Source organism: Cynocephalus volans, chromosome 3, assembly GCF_027409185.1.
Source record: "Cynocephalus volans isolate mCynVol1 chromosome 3, mCynVol1.pri, whole genome shotgun sequence".
NCBI lineage: Eukaryota > Metazoa > Chordata > Mammalia > Dermoptera > Cynocephalidae > Cynocephalus > Cynocephalus volans.
In genome coordinates this window covers 5,974,200-5,996,574 of record NC_084462.1, presented here as the reverse complement: position 1 = coordinate 5,996,574, position 22,375 = coordinate 5,974,200, and the positions used below count along the sequence as shown (strand labels likewise).

Here is a 22,375-nt window from a genome sequence, read left to right as displayed (position 1 = left end):
AAACATAAAGAGTCTGTGCATCAAACAGAGACAAGAGAGTGAAAAAGCAACCTCCCAGAGATGGATGTGCTGAGAATAATTCACAGAATCTGCTGCTCTTAGAATTTAGGTTGATTTCATATTTTAAAATCAATGATAAAATGTCCATGGATGGATGACTGGATAAGGAAATTGTGGTATATATACACAGTGAAATACTGCTCAACCATAAAAAATAATGAAATCCTACCACTTGCAGTAACATGGATGAGCCTGGAGAAAATTATTCTAAGTGAAACAACCCAGGTACAGAAAGGGAAATATTGCACGTTCTCACTCATAACCAGGAACTGAATTCATAAATAAACAAATGAACAATAAAGAGAGACAGAGAGAAAGAAAGAAAGAAACATCACAGTAATATTCTGAACTTTTAGAAAACCAGAGGTGGAAAAGGGGAGGGGAGGGGGAGAAGGAGGGAGCCAATGAGAAATTGGTCAAAGAATGATTGCGTATTGTAATGATGAATAAGCTAACTACACTGATCTAACCACCACACACTCTACACAATTACTGAAAATCAATGTTGTACCCCACATGTATGTATAATTAAATAAATAAATAGATAATAGCAAAAAATATCAATGATAAAAAATTTTAAATAAAATAAAATCGATGATAGACTAATCGATGATACTCCATCACTAATATCTATATCTGAACTTTTCATTCCATTCCAAATCATTTTGGAGCCAAATACACTGACTTATCTTTGAACGTACTATAAAATCAGACAAACACAATTCCCCTTATCAGTCTACTTTTTCAGAATTCACCAGGTATTTGTGCACATTAAGACGACTTCCATGCACAGCTTCTCTAACCCTGGTCTACACAGAGCTGACAGTGCATCCAGCTGTGGCCCCTAAACACTCCCTGCTGCCCAACAGCACTGACACCATGGGGCCCACACCCTTTTACTAATCTTTCTGGGTGTGAAGCATTTCCTGAGAGCATGCCCCATGGAGCCTCTTCACAAGTTCCATGTTACTCAGCCACAATGGGATGGAATCTAAGTGGAGATGAGGGAGACTGAGAGAAGACACAGGTGAGTGTGAGCAACCATGTCAAAAAGGATAATTCAGAATAAAAAAAAGATTAGCAAGTTCAAACAGTCATTTCAGGGAGGAAGGGGAGACAGATCAATCAATTGAGTCTGACTTTACCTGAGAAAGAGACATTCCTGACTCCTCTTTCAGTCCTCTTTCTTCTCCTCTGGACTTCTTCCTCAGGCAACATGAGTCTTTAGAAGTCAATCTGAAATGCTGAAAATAAGCTATTCAGTGCTTAGAACCAATACACCCCCTTCCTGCACCACAACACAGGTAAGACCTCACCATGTGGCAAAGACGGTCCTCTGCTGCTCAGTGCAGCAGGAAGATGCGGGGACAATAAACTCCTACACGAAACCAGCAAGTGAGTCTTTTGACCCTTTGTTCAGAAGTCTCTCCCTTTCTACAGAAGTCCATATGTATATAATGCAGCAGTGGAGATTTGGGCTGGGCTGGTCCTTCCCTTCAAGTCACAGAGCCAGCTCTAACCAAGCTCTATGCAGAGCATAGTCCCCCTCACCTCTCCATGGATCACAGGCTGATCTCGGCTCTCAGAAATGGAGGTCACAGAGCCTTGGTACTCAGCGCTGGATACAGATTAGAATCCCATGGGGCATGTTAAATATTATCAAGGTTGGACCCCAATCCTACTATATGAATGGGAACCTCTAATAAGGTGGCACAAAAGATGTATTTATAAAAGGTCGCAGGGTACTAATGTGAAGCCAGGGTTAAACACCACTCAGAGCAAGTGTGAAATAATAAGAAATATATATATTGGTCTCTGCCCCTGGTTCCTGACACAGAGCTCCTAAAACCCTTGTAGAGAGGGGTGCCAGGAGAACCTATTATTATAATATTTGGTCCTTAAGCCTTGTTCCGGACACAGAGCACCTAAATCCCTTGAAATTTCCTGGGTGATAGGAGCATCTTTTGTTAATAATGAGGAAACGCTTCGTGGGCACCTAGATGGGGGCTGGTCACCAGAAAGACCAAGCCATGATGGGAAGTGTGGAACTTTCGGCTCCCCTCATTCCCCAGAGAGTTAAGGGATAGAAATAGAGTTAATCATCTATCATGCCTATGTGATGAAGCCTCCATAAAAATCCCTGAACTACAGAGTTCAGGGAGCTTTTTGGTTGATGAACATATCCAAATGCCAGAAGGGTGGTACATCCCAAATCCATGGAGAAAGAAGCTCTTGAGCTAAGAACCATCGGGCTGTTCATCTATACCCTTTATCATATCGTTTAAAATACAATAAACTGGTAAGTGTAAGCAAGTGTATCCCTAAGTTCTGTGAGCTGTCCTAACATATTAATCAAACACTAGGAGGGAGTCAGGGGAACCTTGATTAAAGCAGGTTGGCAAGAAGTATGGGTGACAACCAACCACTTGCTGTTGGCATCTGAAGTGGGGTGCACTCTTGTAGAACTGAGCCCTTAACCTGTAAGATCTGACTAACTCTAAGTATACAGTGTCAGAATTGAATCGAATTAAAAGATGCCCAGTTGTTGTCCCCTGGAGAATTGCTTGGTATGTGGGGAAAAACCCCACACATTTGGTGTCAGAAGTGTTCTGTGTTTTGAGAATGTAGTAGGAGGAAACAGTTTGTTTTTTTCTATCTAACACAGGGCAAGCCCAGCACACCTCCCACCTTCTGGCTCTGCTCTCCCCTTGGGGCCTTACTGTCTCCAGTATCCAGACAGTGGAAGTGGAGGGAGCAGAGAAAAACGTGCAGAATCAGCAATATGGACCACAGGAGGGGGTGAGGGTATGACTGGAATGTTAATGAGGGGCTGGGGATCACAGAAGTCTCCACTGAGAAGGTGATATCAGAACAAAGACCCAGAGAAGAAAAGGTGCTTGCCACCTGCAGCTGAGGGGCCAGAGAGTTCTAGGCAGAGGACAGCCCCAGTGAAGACCATGCAGCAGGAGCAACCTTGACCCCAGGAAAAGAACAGAGGCCTGTGTGGCTGGAGCAGAGTGAGCAAGGACACAAGCAGGAGATGAGGTCAGAGGTACTGGGGGAAGCACGTCAGCCAGGGCTGAGGTCTTCAAACATTTCTCTCCCACACTTGAATAGAATTTTAAAAACCATGTATTCCCTTACCAGTTTCAGTAAGCATCTAATTGTTTCTTTATCTTAAAAATTAAAGCTGTTATTAATGAAATATCTAACATACTTTAAAAACATGCTAAGATGGTCACCTAAGCCCCAAAGGGTTGCCCTTGCCTGAGATGTGGAGGACTGCAAGGGGGACATGTTTTGGGAACTTCAGGATGTCACTTTTGGACATACGAATGTGGAGATACCTGTTAGATGTCCCAGCACAGATGTCCAGGAGACAACTGGATAGAGGATTCTTAGAGTTTAAGGAAGAGGTCTGCAGGGGAAATGGAGGCATTAGGTGCTGTCTAAAGCCATGAGATGAGATGAGATGACAAGGAAAGGCAGTAAGTGTAGACAGAGGTGAGAAGAGGTTCAAGGACTAAGCCGTGTGACACTCCCACATTCAGAGAAAGGGGACTTCAGAAGACACCAGCAGAGAAAAGTGTGAAATGCTCATGGAGACAAGAAAACTAAAGTAAACAGATGTTTAAAGGTTAGTGGGATGTCCTCAGAGCCAAGAAAAAGAAGTTGGAGTGATCAGCTGTGCAACATGCGGCTAACAGGAGAAAAAATCTGAGTACAGGAAATTAACTATTAGACTTAGAAATGGGGAGGTCACTAAAGACTCTGAAAAGAAAATATCAGTGGAATGGCAGGTGTGAAAGCTTGACTGGACGGGTTTCAGCGAGAACTAGGGGCAAGAATTACACTATAAACAAGTGGTTGGTGTATTGTGCTCTTCAATGGAGCATAGAGAGCGGTCCTTACTACAGGGGGAGATGTAATTAATATAGTATTTTTTATTTTAAAGATGAAAGACTAGAAGGGAAAAAAAAGGCTTTATTGTGCGTATGAGCACGTGAGTTTTAATGGACAAATACCACCATCTGGGTACAGTGACCAAAATAATCCCCCTGGAGTAGAACTTGATGACACAGGTGAGGAAGGACACCATACCGTACTGGGACTGTGAGAAGGGTGGCAAGTAGTGCACAATCGCAGGGTCAGCAACAGCCAGGGTCAGGGAGAGAACATTTCCAGTCAATACTGAGTAGAGAACACAGGTCTGAGACCGGTGGCTGGCTGGTTGGAGAAGATCTCTACCCTTTGATTCCAGAGGCTCACTGGAGGAAGAACGAACCGTGGTCTTTGACTGACAGAAAACATGAAAGAGGAAGAGTTGGACTTCTGAGCAGTGCCAGGGGAAAAGTATGGAATAGACAAGTAGGAGAATGAATGCAAGAGAAGCTGGGCCAGGAATGTAGAGTAAAACGAGTCAATGTGGATATATGCTTTCCTCCAGCTTTGATCGGCCACAAGGGGACAGGCACAGAGCAGGCAGACTTGAAAGTGATGATGATGTCAGACAGAAGCAAGGAAGTCAGGGGTATGTGGGGGAATGATTACATAAATCCTTCACTTTAGGTCATCTGACTTGCTGGACTATTAGTAAGTGAAAGCATTTATTTGTCTCCACCATTTAAAAATAATCTTGATATGGTGGGGAAGTATACTCCATCGGTTTGCAATTTCTATTCCCAGTACAAACAAACAAACAAAAAAGCCTGGCAGTCAGCAGTGAATAAATGAATGAATTAAAAGGACACAAGTGATACTAGTACACCTATGGCATGATGTTCACTTTGGGGGAGTGATATGTGCAGGGGTCCTACTTGTCCTGCAATGGTCTTTATCATATTTGCGGGAGAGCTGACCAGGAGTAGATGAGGAGCAAAAGGGTGCTTCACCCAGACCATTGTCCTTGCACAACAGGTAAGAAGGGTAAGTTCAACCAGAAACTGAGCAGATAGGTAACCCATGGGGTAGCCTCCTGAGGCTAAGCAGACCCAGTTTGGCAATAAAAGAAACTAAACCAGGCAGATAATGAAGAGGCCTCCAGGCTGCCCGGATCTCTAGAAAGAGAAAAGTCCCTGGGGTCTAAGATTTCTCACCTTGCAATAACATTGGCTTAAATTTCCACAGGCTCAAATCCTTGGATCTTGGCTGGGTCTTGGGACTGTGCAAACAAAAAGCAGAACCACAGAAAGTGTGAGTCAAAACAGAACAGTAGAGAAGAAGACAGAAGACTTGACTGAAGGAGAGGATAAAGGAGAGGAACAGACATACCACTCCTCTTCCTCAAGTTACCCACCTGCAAAAGCACCAACTTTGCTATTCTAAAGAAGACAATGGGGAAAGAGAGAATTACATAGGTAGGGTGATTTTGTGTGTCATGTGGAAAGGCTAACTCCTTTCTCTAAATGTTAAGGCCATTAGCTTACCCCTTCTATCCTACTAACTGCGGAGCACAGGGTCACTCAGAGAGCATGAACAGAGCTTTTCTTTTCTCCAGTTCCTAAGTCTCCCTAACATTACTGGGGCTGTATGTAACTCTCCAAACAGCATCCCCAGTTTTCTCCTCAAACTCCCTTGCCAGGACCTACTGGCCGCTCCTTGCAGAAGAAATACCTGAGTTTTTAGTTTAAAACATCATCTCTCCACTCATCAGCGCGTGCGTGCGTGCGTGCGTGCGTGCGTGCGTGCGTGTGTGTGTGTGTGTGTGTGTGTGTTGGGACAGGCAGGCAGAGGGCAGTAGAGAATAACTACCACTGGCCTGGCAGCAAGGAACCAAGGACAATCCCAAGGAAGAACCTTTGTGCTACAGGTCACGGTGGTGCTGTTTGTGCTCTGATTCTTGGAATGATCTCTCCTGAAGTCACAGGCCCTTACAGCCTGTCAAGCTGTGCACACAGACTCACCCTCAGTAAGCCTTCCCCAATGAAAGTCATCTGCCATAAGGACCTTCAACCTCATAGTTGCCCTTCCATACTCAGAAACTCTTACAAACTCCAATGAGGTTCAACACACTCTCTAGACACCCCATAGTTATTCCTCCATCCTGCTATAAAATCTCACAAGACATTCCAAGCCCCAATAATTCATGCATTCATGATGTAATTACAGATAAATATACCCAAAGACCCAATGACCCCAGACATCACATTTTCATTCATAATGACCCACCCAAAACACTAGCACCTCCAAAATGTACTGATAAAAGATGTCTCCAATGACACACATGCTTTAATGAGACTCCAATATCTTCCAAGAAAACACCCCAAATTGTCATTTTTATCTTCCACAATGCATGTGAAATCTTCTTGACTTACAACCCAAAACCCCAAAGTACAAACGGTAATCCACAAAATAATGCCTGAGATTTTTGCTGTAATTCTTCTATGGATGCACAATGATTCTTGTACCAAAAGATTCCACACAACCCAGCGTGTGGAGTGAATGCTGTGGTGAACCTCCTGAATCCTCCCCATCAGGACCAAGGAACCCATCCTCCTGCTGCCAGAGCTCCCGGTGGACTCAGCTTAACTCTTGGTTTTAACTGCAATGCAAGATAATATTTCTCTCTGCCTAATTTCACTTCCTTCATTCATCTCTAGATGTGATCATGGGTTTCCTCAATTAAACCTGTGAAACTGTAAAATATATATTTAGTCTTCACCCCTTTCCTGGCACAGAGCCATAAGACCCTTGAAATTTCTGGAGTGACAAGAGTGTCTTTTGTACACTAATAAGATGATTCAAGGATGGGGCCCTCAGATTACCTCAGGACAGGGGCTGGTCACCTGGAAAGACCAAGGCATGATTAAAAGGATGGGACTTTCGGCCCCACTCTCCAACCTCCTGAAGGGAAGAGGGGCTGAAGGTGAAGTTGATAACCAGTGGCCAGTGATTTAATCAATCATGCCTACATAATAAAGCCTCCATAAAAATCCAAGAGAACAGGGTTCAGATGAGCTTCTGGACAGCTGAACACATGTAAATTCCAAGAGAGTGGCATGCCTTTAGAGGGCATGGAAGCTTTGTGTTCCTTCCCACACCTTGCCCTACGCATCTCTTCCACCTTGCCATTCATTAGTATCCCTTAAAATACACTTTGTAAACAAAAAAAGAAAAAGAAAAAAATATATATTTTACAAAATCAAATTTTAAAAAGTTAAAAATAAAAGTAAAAAAATTCTTAGAAAAGATAAAATATCCTTTGTAATAAATAGATAAACATAAGTAAACTGTTTCGCTGACTTCTGAGAGCCCCAAAATAAATCCACACATTTACAGCCAACTGTTTCCAACAAAGTTGCCAAGAATATACAGTGGAGAAAGGAAAGCCTCTTCAATAAAAGATGCTAGGGAAACTGGATGTCCACATGTAGAAGACTGTAACTAGACCCCTATCTCACCGTACATAAAAATCAAGTTGAAAAGGAATAGAGACCTAATTTTAAGACCTGAAACTATGAAACTACTAGAAGAAAACACAGGGGAAACGCTACACAAAATGGAAGTGGGCAGCACTTTTTTGAACAAGACCACAAAGGCATAGGCAACTAAACCAAAAGTACACAAATGGGACTACATCACACTAAAAAGCTTCTGCACAGCAAGGGACACCATTAACAAAGTAAAGAGAACCTAAAGAATGGGAGAAAGTGTTTGCAAACTATACATCAGACAAGAGGCTATGTATTAGTCCATTCCTATTCCTTATAACAAAATACTTGAAACTGGGTGATTTATAAAGAAAATGAAATTTATAGTTTACAGTTTCTGAGGCTGAGAAGTCCAAAGTCCACCCGGTGCTAGTGACAGTAACCCATCTGCAAGATGGTGGAAGCAGAGAGAGCAGAGAGAGAAAGAGACAGACTCTCTTCTTCTTTAAAGCCCTCAGAACCTCGCCCCTGACCACCATTTTTAATCCATTCACTACTGCACGGTCCTACAATCCAATCACCTCTTTAAAGCTCCACCTTTCAATTACCATAACAGGATTTCCCACCCTCTTAACAGTCACAGTGGGGGCTAAGATTCTAATACATAAAATTTGGGGGACAAAATTCAAGCTTCAGAGAGTTTTGGGGGGACATAATTCACTACAGGCTAATATCCAGAATACATAAGGAACTCAAACAACTCAATAGCAAAAACACAAATAACTAATAAATGGGAAAAGGACCTGAATGCGCATTTCTCATAAGACATGTAAATCACAAACAAGCACATGAAAAAATTCTAACATCACTAATCATCAGGGAAATGCAAATTAAAACCACAATGAGATACCATCTCACTCCAGTTAGAATGGCTATCATCAACAAGACAGAAAATAACAAATGCTGGTGAGGATGTGGAGAAAAGAGAACCCTCCTGCACTATTGGTGGGAATGTGACTGGTACAGAAACAGTATGGAGGTTTCTCAGAGAATTAAAAACAGATCTACCTTACAACCCAGCTATCCCACTAGTGGTTATATACTCAAAAGAAATGAAATCAATATATCAAAAACACACCTGCACTTCCATATTCATTGCAACACTATTCACAATAGCCAAGAGATGGAATCAACCTAACTGCTGATCAATGGTTGAATGGGTAAAAAACTACGGTATATATATACACAATAGAATACTATTCAGCTATAAAGAGAAACAATATCCTATCGTTTGCAGCAACATGGATGGAACTAGAAACCATCATGTTATTAAAGTCAGGCATGGAAAGACAAATACCACATGGTCTCACTCATGTGGAATATTAAGAAAAAGAAAAAGAAAAAGAAAAAAAGTGGTTTTCATAGAAATAGAGAGTAGAATAATGGTGACCAGAAGATGGGAGGGGAGGGAGAAGAGTAGGAGTGGATTAACACATACAAAACTATGCTATCTACCCTATGTGAATCATTGTGCAGTATATGCACATATTAAAACACCATATTGTAGCCCACAAAAATAAATATAAAGTTGAAAAAAAGAAAAGAATATATGGGAAATGCCTGACATATAACAGGACTCAATAAATGTAATTATGTTAAAAAAAAATCCTTTGTAATAAATAGGTAAACATAAGCAAACTGTTTTTCTGACTTCTGTGAACTGCTGTATCAAATTAATTGAACTCAAGGAGAGGGTCACAGGAACCCCAGTTTATAGCTAGTTGGTCAGAAGTTCTGGAAGCTCAGTCTTGAGACCAGTGTTTGAAGTGGGGGCAGCTTTATGGGACTAAGCCTTCAACCTGTGGGATCTAACGCTGCCTCCAGGTAGATAGTGTAAGAAATGATTTGAATTAGAGGACGCCAGCTGGTGTCCACTGAAGAAGTGATTTGTTGGTGTGTGGGGGAAATACCCCCATGCATTTGGTGCCAGAAGTGCTGTTGGCTGTATGAGAGTAGGAAAAAGACTTTGTTTTTTCCTGTATATCACAGTAAAATGCTGCATGCAAATCTCAGTCTCAGCATTTGTGTACCAGGGAACCTGAGCGAAGACATTATGAAACCCAAAACAATCCATGCAGCCCACAACCACCCATAAACCCACTTCTCTAGGAGCTCCATCCAGACCTGAGACTCTTTTCCACGAGTTCCACACAGCCCTTGGTCCCACAACCATGCTCGGGATAGGTGTACACTACATTCACTGGGCTCATCTTGAAACCTACCCTTTGCTTCCTCGCCCCTCCTGGAGACCTTTAAGGGCTCCAATCTACTTTTCCTCATTTATCTACCTCTCATCCATGCATACTTGAGCAAGTTGGGCTAAAAGGCAGAAGGACCTCTGGACATAGGCACCACAGCAGAAAAGGGCACAAACTGCAATCTGAAGGACACTGGACTTCAGTATAAAGAACAAAAAGTTGGATCTGCTGAGAAAACTTGCCAGCAATGGGCAATTACCATGAAATCCAGTTTTAAGGGCATTTAAAGGTTGGGTGGATTGAGTTCAGGGAAGAAGCCAGAAAAGGAGAGGATCCAGATGTCTTAGGGGAAGCCACCATTAACCCCTCCTCTCTCCACTCACAGCAAATTGCAAGATTCCCTGGTTCTTTAGGAGGTGCCTCCTTCATGCTACCTTATGCTCCTGACCTTTTCCCCATCCTTCCAGAAAGGAAAACAGAATCCTTGACTATGAGCAGATCACCTGGTGGAAGGCAAGGCCCCTGCCCATGAGGGCAACTGGTCCCTGGTGAAATGCAGAGCCTGGAATCCTGGGAGCTGGAGTAGGGCAGCGACACAGCAGGCAAAACACGAAGATACCTCAGCACACTGCTGAGAATACCCAGGTCGTAGGCCTCACTGCATCCTTTTGCTTCTGATTAAAATAACTATTCGAGTAAAATAAGTAGCCACAGGAGGTTTAGATCAGAGTTGAAATTTCCACAACAAATATGAGACCCATCCTCAATACCTGCCCTAGCCCCTTGGTCTTCCCTGAAGACTACTCAGCCCAACCCACAGGCCTAGCATCAAAGCACAACCCCAAAGTAAGGTCTGCAGCTGTCCTGTAAACAGGATGCAGGCTGTGCATCCTTCACTGGAGGGAAAACAGAAAAGACTCAAAATAATCAGTGGAAAAGACAATTTCTGATATGGGTAATTGATGTGCAGGCACCAAAACCTGAGTAACCTTATAGAGAGTGACTGGCAGTGAGAACTTTAGATGACAGGGAAACAGAGGGTGGGAGACATCTCTGAGCCTAGACGAAGAGGTAAAAGTGATGATTAACAGTAGGGACATGTACTGGCCAGCCACCAAAAGAAAAAAAAGAGTAGGGGCAAAGACAGGAGGCAGATAAGGTTTTGATGTTTGGGAACAGAGGAAAGGCATGAATGTCACTGGGGCAGAGTGAACCATGGCAAGAGAGTAAGCTCCCAAGATGAGGCTAGAGACAGTGTCAGAAGCACGGATGACAGAGAGCTGTGTGGCCCTAATGAGGAGTCTGGATTTTGTCCTGAGGAAGATGGGAGGCCAGTGGAGGCTTTAATGACAGGGACAGACATGGCCTGCCTTTAGATTTAGCCATAATAATCCTAATGTAGAGGAAGACCTCTGAAGACGGTCTCTCTGTTTCTGAGTCTATGCCTTTGCCTTCGTTCTTCTGGTTTTTCTGTTTTGTTTCTGACTAGTAAGGGGATCTCAACCCTCGGCACGGTGTCGTCTGCACCACGCCCAGCCAGTGAGTGCACCGGCCATCCCTATATAGGATCTGAACCAGCGCCATCAGCACCGCACTCTCCAGAGTGAGCCACGGTGCCGGCCCTTCTGTTTTTGTTTTATTTTTTTAATTTTTGGACTGGGAACTTAAAATTATAATTATAATTATAAATTATTATTACACTTAAAATTATAATTACACTCCTCTCTCCCAGAAGAACCACCACACACAGATACACACCCAATTTTGCCAATCATTTATTTCAGTGGTAGTGTTGGTCAGGTTCAGTTTCTGGTCTAGTCCCTCATCTCCATGTTACAGGTGGAATCACCGGGGCTCAGAGAAGGAGACATTTCACCAAATTATCCCCACAAGGTGTGAACTGAGTGAACAGAACTGAGTTTAACAAAATTCTGAAATGGTGGCCTGGAGGGGCCAGTGGGAAAAGGTTTGCCCTTATCAGCCTTCTCTCTCAAAAATCCCAGCACCATCTTTCACATACCTAAGCAAAATAAACTTCTGTTTCAAGGTTTTCATCACATTTATCCCAAATATTTAATTCTTCTTTTTCAGAAAATTACAGTAAAATATTTTTTAAAAAACAAAATTGCGAACACATAGCCTTTGTTGTTGGAAATATTAAAGGAAGGTCAGTTGTAGAAATAAGCTCTGAACAAATTTTTTCAGCATCAATACAAGCGCTCTGTTGGAATAAGGTTCCATGTAAATCCAGCCCAGCCTTCAACATTTGCAGAGAATGGACAAGAAAGACTTGGGCAGAATGTCTACTTAGTAGATCACAGCCCGCTATTTTAACAGATCATATAAGGAAAAAACACTGAATTTTAGACTTACTGGCTAAACTAGGTTTTGACAGTTAAAACAGAAGATCATTGAGATCCTTACCAAGTACACACTGAATCTAAAATTATTTACTAGTCACCAATGTTTCCAAATATGTGATAAAGAGCAGAAATCATGTAGACCTCAATCTGAACGATTAATTTAAAAAAGGCACAATCTTGAAATTGTTCTTAAAAATCTAATAATTTTTGGATTAAAAGTTTAAAAAATTTGAGAATATATCATATTTAGAAAAGAATACCATCTGATTAAAGGATGCTACCAAAGCTTATTTCAGAAGTTAATTATTTGTATAAAAGCATAAATTGTATAAACTAAGATTTAACTTAAGCTTCAAAAAGAAGAATTAAATGTAAGAGAACTAGAAAGAAAAAAAGAAAAATTATATTTAAAGTTCAGTTGGTTAGAGTGCAGCCTAATAAGAACGAGGTAAAGGATTCGGATCGCGGAACTGGCCAGCCATCAAAACGAAACAAAAGGCACCATGTAGTGACAGAGTCAATCATCTCTTGCCCCACTTCACTCTCTAATCCATGCTAAGAAAACGGAAGACCCACAAATAAGTCAAGTCACGGCCCTCCAACTGAGTAGACATTGCAGATGCAAGCTAGCCGCTGATGCCAAGTTTTGCAGTTCTCATCCTCATCTGTACAATTTAAATAAGTGAATTTTAAATTTATCAAATTACAAAGACAGAAACCAACATACCACAACTTAATCATCCATAGCCAATCAATCCACTACTCTGGATCCTGGTTCTCCCTTTTCTTCACTATCATGTGTTTCCCTCTCTCTTTCCGTATATCGCTCTGATTCTCACCTTCTTTCTCTCTCTGTCTATGCCCCCCCCCTTTTTTTTCTGTGTTTTCCCCCTGGGTTTCTGCTCCTCGATTTGTACCCCTCTCGTCTTCTGCTGTTTCTCCTGTTCCTGCCTCTATTCCTTCTCTTCCACGTCTTCTGTCCCATCCTTGCAAATTGTATCACCTCTTGTTCCTCTTTCTCCCCAACCTTTCATTTGTCCCCAATCACTATATATTTCTGCCTCTTTCTTCCCCCATCTCTGTTCCCCCTCTGCTTATTACATCTGTTCTTTCCTTGTTATGCACCCTTGTCCCCACAGCCTGGTACCACCAGGTACCTAGGTTTCATTCTGGCTCTGATTCTCCCTCTGCTCTCTTGGTCACCAGTTGCCCCCTATTGCTGTCCCAGGATCACACTGCTCTGTCTGCCATGGCTCAGGTCTTTTACTGTCTCCCCCGTCTTTGTGGAAAGTGCCTCCTCCTGTACTGCCCATCTCCCCATTTTGCTTGTCTTCACCTCTCTGGAGATTCAACTTTTCTTTATTTGCTCTTCTTCCCCTGCTTTCTCAGCTTATTCTTTCACTCTTACAGACTCTTTACAAATCTCTCACCCATTCTCTGTTTGCCATCTGTTTATAGCTCTCCCTCATTTTTTTGTACTCCTCCATTTTCTATTTCTCTCAGTCGCTCTTTCTCCTGATCCCCTTTATCCAAACGCTGACCGGAAGAGGGATGCAACAAGATGTCTGCAGAGCACATTTTCCAGTGGGGTATAATTTGGGAAGTGAGAACACTGGATGTCAAAAGATTGGCCCAGGTCACCTCCCCAACCACTGGGGCGGGGGGCGGGGGGTGACTGAGAAAGGGAGGCTTGGGGGCGGGAAGACCTGCCCTGAGGAAGACTCCAGTTGAGGACGACCAAGGTAGTGTCTTAAGAGAGGGGTGAGGTCTGCAGAACCCAGGTCCAGGGAGAGGACTCAGCCTCTCCTGGACTGGCGTGGCCGGTGCTGCCCTCCAGTGGCCGAGAAGGGCGAGGCTTGAGTGGCGCAAAGGGCGTGAACCCACCTCTCCGGTGGAGACTCTAACCGGCGCGGAACAGAGGGACAGGTCAGTAAAGGGTTTTAAGAAGGAAAAATACGCGAAAGTCGGTGTTTACCGGGCCCGAAGGCAGAAAAGCCGGGGGCAGGGCCAAGCCTCAGAGCGATCTCAAACCGAAAGGGGAGCAATCCCCGAACCACCACGGCGACGTTTGAATTTGCTTGGGGTGAGAGAGCAGTGCTGGGATTTTAGGGACTATAAGGAACCCCAGACTCCAAGTATGTTAGAAGGGGGACTGCAAAGCGCAGGTTTAACCTAGATAGAGGGGCACACTTACTCCTCGCGGTGTGACCTTCGGTTCGGGCGATCGGCTTCCGCGTGTGCAGCAAACTGCGCACGCGCGGAGGTAAGAGCCGGCCGGGTGGGGGCGAGGACTGGGCGGGGCGCGCCGGGCAGGGGGCGGGGCCTGTGGTTCCGTCTGACTCGCTAACAGCCACTCTGTTTTCCGGTTTGGGATACTTGTGAATCTATTTTGCATGTGTGAAACAGTTTTGCTTCCTGTCTATTTTAAGTTAATATTTCAAAAAGTTTTAAGGTAAAGTCTTACAGTTCTATGGGCGGCTTCTGCTGGAAATTAAGGTATTTTTCTCTTCAGTTGCAAAGGGTTTAGGGCAAAAGCATTCTTGCCAGCTGTTTGAGCGCAGATTCTGCCAGTGAGGCTGAAGTAACTTAGTGGTTTGGAACTGGGACCTTAGTGGGGAAGTAGATGTTGGAAGGTGATTGTATCCAGGAATGTTTCCTGCAAGTAAGCAGTTTGATTAAACAAGGACTGAAATTGTCTGTGCAGCGGATACGATCTAGAATGTGAAATGCAAAATTCTGCCCTGGTGGAATGTTCAATTTCATGCAGAAGCCCAACAGAACATCCTTTGCATTTCTATTCCTCGTTCACTCTGGAGGGGGAAGTCAACCCTGTGCTTCGTTCCAGAGACTCTTTGGGGCAAGACCTTGGATGTGGGATATGGAGGGCTAAGGCCTGTGATAAGTTGGGTCAGCAACCATTGCTTTAAAAAAAGCAATAACTTTTTCAAAGTAGGTATAAATTGAGTTGTTCTTTGTTACACTTGTTAATCTATTCACACTTGAGATGAATTATCCTAAAATATCTTTCAGATAAACTTTGTTAACGTGATAATGTTTCTAAATATAATGTCATTTTAAAATCACTTCAGGTTCATTTTGAAAGTAATCAGAACATGTCATTTTTATCTAAAAATTGTAATCAGTTTAAGGTCTTTTCTGTATTTTCTATTTCTGAATGTTCTATAAGGTGCGGATAACAAGGCCTGTAAAGCCATCTTCAGAATACAATAAAACCAATAAATTGGTTTTATTTTCACCTGAAGAATAATTAATTTTGCTATTTTGCTAAGGATATTCAGTAGGGAGGTTATTCTCTTTCATATGAACCCTAAAGAAAGTAAAACTAGATCATTACTTTGGGGGGGGAGTGGGGGATGGGCTAGTACAGAGATCGAACCATGGACCTTGGTGTTACAATACATTTTAAATAGCCTCATTTCTACTGGCGATAATTTTATGGCAATATCTGTGAGTTAACAGCTACTATGTTTTTCTCTCACATCCCTACATGGGAAAAGTTTCATCGCAGCAGAAGTGGCAATTGAGGTATGATCATGTTTAGATAGAAAAATTAGCATACTTAAAGTAAAATGAGCAGCATGTCCTGGCATGGCACACAGACGAATACAAGAGGATATACCAGCACATTTTTCAAAGATGCAGTGCCTGTGATAGATTTTGGGAGGTTTACAAGTTAGGTTATTCTGTATTATGCAACATTGCTAAGTAGCTATGTTGCCAAGAAAGAACTTTCAGAATGGACTCCCATGATCCCAAACAAAGAAATGATTTGATATGGAATTTTTCATTAAACTCAAAACAGTAGAAGAGAAGCTGATTATGGGTAAAAGTCATGAATCCATTTTGTTTATGGGGAATTTTGTTGATTGTAAAATTTTCAAGGGAGCAAAATAGATATGTCCATAAGAAATAAAAAAGAATATTTCCTCAGTCACAAGGTTTTGACATATGCCTCCATGTAATATCATTAGAAAACAGATAACATTATTATAAAGATTCAAAAAACATAAACACAAAGAACTAGTCTGACCTAATGAATATGTATTATAGCCTGTGCCACACAAATAGAGAATGTAGATATTCTAGCATAGAGAAGTTTCCCTGAACACGTAGCGCACCCAAAACCACGAGGAGGAGGCGCAGTGTTCTCTCCTGAGCATGAAGCTGGCTCTTTGTGTTGTTTTGTGGCAACTGCCATTTGCTGTTGACGATCATTCTTACTTCTCCCTTGGAGGGTAAGAAGGAGAGGATGCAGTCTGAGTGAGGTAAAAAAAAAAAAATTCAGACTTAGGTAATGAGAGATTTATTCAAAAAGATTATTGCAATACAGAGAATGGCCCAACTACAAGATCTGCAAATGTCTCAGAAGTCAGACAGAAAAGAGCTTTTCTTTTCTACAGAGGAGTAAACAAGGCTAGAAAGAACCAGGAATTGGGGAGTGGATGAGCAGGTGGCATGACCTACAGTTACGGGGAATGATTTACCCTTAGGTCAGCCTACTCTTGGGAAGGGCTGTTACGGAAGAGGGATTGTTCCAAATCACGATATCCAAGGGTGGTTCAAAGTTTAGAGGCCTAGGAGTAAGGACAAAAGCTGAACTAAAGATTGATTAAATCATGTTAGCAAACATTGTTCCATTTGATCAGTGGGGACAAACAATTCAGTAATAATTTTTAAGACAAAGGACAGAAATTTTTAAGGTCTGTATCTGGCTTGTTCCTAGGTAAACAAGTTAACTATTATGAGTCTTACTGAAGTCGTATGCAAAAGTGTGGTTCTTTGCAGTAAACTGTTTCCTGTAACACAAAGGGTTTGGGGTGGGGATGGTATTCTTTAAACTTTGCTATTTTCCAGAATTACATGGTTGGAGTAAGGTTCAACATTGTTACTGCATGCTATGACAGACACCAAGCAACATTCAAAAATTGTTAAATATGCATGTTATATTTGAAGAATGGAATATTAGAAACTTTAAATTAATGATGATAAACTAGCCCAGGAACCTTGGTTTATGCCCTCTAAATGGTATTGAAGGGAACTGAGCCTTCATTGTGACTTTGTTGTGTCTGTTTCTGTTACATACAAGAAGCATTAAGTGTTGAAAAATGTTTCTCTAAATCACAGAAGTCAGAGGTCTGTATAACTTAAATTGAAGAAAAACCTAGAGGTTATATTAACAAAAATATTTCTGCTTTGCCATTTTTCTGCTGACCGTGGGGAAAAAATATGCACACGGCATTATGAATTTTATGGTCATTCTGGACAATACACACAGTAATTAAAATGTCAGACCCATGCAACATTCAAAAATTAGAGCACAGCCTTATAACACCAAGGTCATGGGTTCAGATTTCCATACTGGCCCACTACTCCCCAACCCCCCTCCGAAAAAAACAAATTATTCTGACATTCCCTCAGGAGAACAAAGGGGCTGACAGTTGAGAAACATGTGTGGATTAACAGAGATTTTCACCAGCCACCAACTTGGATTAATAAAAGAGTAGAAGGACTCAAACTTTTGTAGCTTTGTTGGCGACAGGTCTCCCAATTACCATGATGAGTGGTCCCGGGGAAGGAGGAATGTTAGATGTAGAGTGTCTAAAAAAACTGAGAACTATGGGACCAAGCACGTATGGGACCCAAAGAAAGGCGACATTGATTCTGGTGAGGGCCCTCTTGGCTCGTACGTGGCCATTTTCTTGCTGTGTCCACTTGTCAGAGAGGAGACAGAAGAAGCCAAGCTCTCTAGTGCTCATTCTTAGAAGGGCAACAATCCATTCATGAGGGCTCATGACCTAATTGCTGCCCGAAGGCCTCACCTCTTAATACCATTGCATGGGGGTTAGGATTTCAACATTTGAATTTTGGAAAGACACATTCAGTCCATAACAGTGTCCATTTTGCCTCTTTTAATATATAATGGTTCTACCTTCAGTTTTCATCATAGCCTGATTTATCGATCTTTACTTTTATTAATATTTCTTGGTTCATGCCATGGTAGAGTCAGTTTTCCCTCTCCTACCATACGAAGAAATTCACCTATGTTTTCTTTAGTGTTTGTATGAAGAAATTCACGTATGTTTTCTTTAGTGTTTGTTTGATTTCACCTTTTATTTGTTTATTTATTTTGAGGGGCAGAATAGGGATCAAACCCTGGACCTTGGTGTTATCAGCACCACACTCTAACCAACTGAGCTAACTGGCCAGCCTCACTTTTTATTTTTACCAGTCAAATCTATTTATTTTTACTTAACTTTTAGCTTAAATTATGATATGAGGAATAAATTAGTTTTTTTGAAGGCATATCTAGTAACCCAAACACTAGTTATTAGACATCTGTTCCTCATTAATGAGGGTAACTTTGGCTGAATGTTTTATTTCATTGTCAGTCGTTCTACTCATGCATCAATTCCATGCTGTTTTATTTATAGAGGGTTTAAAATATGGTAGGTCAGCATCCTCCACAGTGTTTCTTTTTCAGGGTTTTCCCAATGATTTTCATTTGTTTATGCTGCTATATGAAATTTGCAATAAAATACTAATTTCCAGAATAAAATCTGATGGCGTGCACATCATCAGATTATTTCAACTTTAAAGATTATCAAAGGAAAATTGAGGACTCCCTGTTATGCCTAGGTATTTTCTTTTTTAACATTTTTTTATAGTGGTATAATAACCATAACAAAATTCACCATTAGTGACATTTAATAGATTCACAATATTGTGCAACCATCACCACTATCTAGTTCTATAACATTGTCATCCCCTCAAAAGAAAACCCAGTACCTGTTAGGCATTCATTTCGTATTCCTTCATCACCTCAGCACCTGGCTACCACTAATCTGTCCTCTGTTTCTGTGGATTTGACTATGTGGGATATTTTGTATAAATGGAATTATATAATGTGTGGCTTTTTGTGTCATATATTATTTTTAATTTTTTTAGTTTATGCTCTTGTAACATCAGCATCATGCTTCATCGTAACTTGGAACCAAGTATATTTTGTCAGCATAAAGGCTACAGCTCTCTCTGTGCAACTTTTCTATTCCATTAATCTACCGAGTTGTGTGTGTGTGTTTAATTTTTCTACTCTTTTTTGTTTGTTTCCAGAAATATAATCATATTAGCAGATAGGCTTTTATCCTTTTGTTTACAAGTCTTTACTCACTTCTTGCTCTTTTTTGTTAAATTGCCTTGTGTGTTTCCTCTAAGATGATGTATATGGAGAAGACTTGAGGTTCCTTAGTATTATTTCTGAAATTTCTCTAGTGTTCCCCAGACAGCTGTCACTTTTATGAAGACACGTTAATGACTAATTCACTGTTTTGATGTAACATTAATTCCTTTTGAACACTGCCTGCTGACTTTGGACTTATGAACATGAGAATGCTATTCGTCTCTATCTCTGTACCTGTGACGAACTGCATTAGTAGGTTTCCTGATATTAAATCTCTCCTGCGTGGCTGACTTGAATTGTGTTGATTCATCATATGTTGTTTTTAATTGGCAATTTCCAGTTGTTTCACAATATTTTACGTAAGATTTTCCTGTATATATGCAGACACAAGCATTTTCGGTATAACTTTATTTGGAGTGATTTTTAAAGATCTTGCTATCAATTTTCTATTCAAATACTGAAAGTTATTTTGCAGATTTCCTAGTTTTTCAATAATCTTTGAGTATTTCAAATAGTATTGGCTTTAGTATATTTAAAAGATGGGGAAATTTCTTTGTTAAATCATTCAAACATACCTTTGTTTGTGAGGAATTTTTACAAAACTCTCCAAGCAAAGCCGTGGGGGCAAGGCTGCCCAAGGTTTTGTGGGCCCAGCCACTCCCCTATCCCCCCACACACTTCAACACCACCAGTGTGCCCAGGATGCAGGACATGGAGTCTAAGAAGATTTTTTTCCAGCTTTAAGACTTAATGTTGTTTTCCCTGTGGGGTTTTGGACTTACTTGGGGCCTGTTACTCCTTTCTTCTTGCCTATTTCTCCCTTTTAGAATGGGAATGTCTGTCCTATACCTGCCCCACCATTGTATTTTGTTTTTTTATGGTTGTTGGTGGTTTTTTTAGGGGTCTTTTTGGTCTTTGGAGTACTTTTTGCAGTTGGCCGGTAAGGGGATCCAAACCTTTGACGTTGGTGTTACAACACCATGCTCTAACCAGCTGAGCTAACTAGCCAGCCCCTGCCATTGTATTTGGGAAGTAGATAATGAGCTTGTCTTTCACAGATTCACAGTTGGAGGGAATTTACCTCAAAACTAATCATGCTTTGAGTCTCACCCATATCTAATTTAGATGAGACTTGGACTTTGGACTTTTGAGTTGTTGCTGGAACAAGTTGAGACTTTTAGGACTATTGGGATGGAATGGAAGTATTTTGTATGTGAGAAGCACATGAGTTTTGGGGGACCAGGGGTGGAGTGTTATGGTTTGAATGTTTGTCCCCTCCAAAATTCATGTTGAAATTTAATTGCCATTGTAACAGTATTAAGAGGCAGGGCCTTTAAGAAGTGATTGGGTCATGGGAGCTCCACCTTCATGAATGAATTAATGCTGGCCACCAGAGTGAGTTAGTTAATGAGTTCCAGCCCCCTCCTCTCTCTCAAGTGTGCCCTCTCATGCTCTTGCCATCCACTGTGAAGTGGCATAGCACGAAGGCCCTCACAAGATGTTGGCACCACGCTCTTGACCTTCCCAGCTCCAGAACTATGAGCCACATAAATTTCTGTTATAAATGACCCAGTCTGCAATATTCTGTGATACCAGCACAAAACAGATTAACACAAGGGGGAAAACCCAACTCAAACCTTTATGACAGGGTGTAGTTTCATAACGTGGAGCCAGGTGCCCACTCTAGGTATTCTCCTACCATACAAGAGAAACTGGGAGGTACTGGGGTTATTCTCCCTTGATATTTACATTTCAAAGAGATGACTCCCACGTCCAAGAGAAAGACATCTCTTGGTCATAAAGCTGACCAAAGGCTTATTTAGTTTCTAAAAAGATACATTTCAAACAATAGAGAAAGTACTGACATTTACAAATTTTCCAAGGTAAATATTCTGACACAATAAAGGGGGGGAATTCCCTTATTTTCAACAAGAGGAATTAAGCCTCTTATTTTTAATTCATATTTGTCCTGACAACATACACATAGAACATCCAACAAAACTGACCTTAAATTTGCCAAAATTCAGCTAATTGAAAAAATTAGATGCGACCCAACTTTATTTCAAAAATACATGAATTTATAGTTCATTTCCAGTGTGTAATAGATCAACAAATGAAATACAAAGCATGAAAGAATTAATGTGTTTTTAAACTAATTTTTAATTGATGTTGTGAAGCAATGGATATTGGCCTAAGTCATCAGATCCCCCTCCACTCACACAACCAAGACCTGGACCCATGAAAGTCCCTGGGCCTGAGCCCAGAGATTGGTCTCTGCCTTCCTGGTTTGGTGGCGGTGGTAGTGGAAATAGAAATGGAAATGAGGTTTTGATGACATTACTATGAAATTCCACATTCCACAGTTTTGCATTTCACCTTCCAGTTTCCATCCCCTACGCAAACAACTCCATTCCATAATTAACTAAATAAGCCATTCCACTACTACATGATCCCACTAAGTATGTATTGACGAATGGATGAAGGAAATGTGGTCTATATATACAATGGAATATTAGTCAGACATAAGAAGAAAATCTTGCCATTTGTGGCAGTATGGATGAATGGAAGGAAATTCTGCTAAGTGAAATAAGGCAGATGTAGAAAGATGAATTCTGTATGATCTCACTTATATGCAGAATCTAAAACTGTCAAACTTACAGAACAGAAAGTAGAATGCTGGTTGCCAGGGAGTGGGGAAATGAACAGATTTGGTCAAAATGTAAGATCGCAGTTCTAAGAGGACTAAATTCTGGGAATCTAATGTACAACAAGGTGACTATAGTTAATAACATTGTATTGTATATTTGAAATTTGCAGAGAGAAGATGTTAAATGATTACACTACCAAAAGAAAGGGTACCTGTCAAGTGATGATGTATTAACATAATTCTACATCATTAGTTTGTTCAGTACCATGTAATTAATTGTTCTGCTTCATGTTGGGTTAGCAGTTTTCTGAGCTAATTAGTTCCTTCATAAGAGTTCTGTAAATTCTTACTTAGTCCAGTGGTATAATCTTAAAATTAAGGGCTTGCTGGTTAGTTCAGTTGCTAAGAGCATGATACTAAAACTAAGGGCAAGAGTTCAGTCCCTGTACTGGCCAGCTGTGCCCCCCTCCCAAAAAGAA

General features: G+C 41.3%; 2 protein-coding genes and 1 pseudogene across 3 annotated transcripts in view; 1 reads left to right on the top strand and 2 right to left on the bottom strand.

Moving 5' to 3' along the window:
• Window positions 1–14,277, bottom strand: part of LOC134372944 (zinc finger protein 525-like) — a 28,505-nt gene extending 14,228 nt beyond the window's left edge. For both annotated transcript variants that reach the window (XM_063090287.1, XM_063090286.1), the window contains exons 1-2: window positions 14,246–14,277; window positions 1,206–1,304 (exon numbers count right to left, since the gene is read on the bottom strand). In XM_063090287.1, the coding sequence (XP_062946357.1) occupies window positions 1,206–1,220 (15 nt within the window). In that variant the 5' untranslated portion in view covers window positions 1,221–1,304; window positions 14,246–14,277. The remainder of the gene's footprint in view (window positions 1–1,205; window positions 1,305–14,245) is intronic.
• Window positions 1–22,375, bottom strand: part of LOC134372946 (zinc finger protein 208-like) — a 563,224-nt gene that overhangs the window by 18,119 nt on the left and 522,730 nt on the right.
• LOC134374137 (small nucleolar RNA U3) lies at window positions 16,143–16,335 on the top strand (annotated as a pseudogene).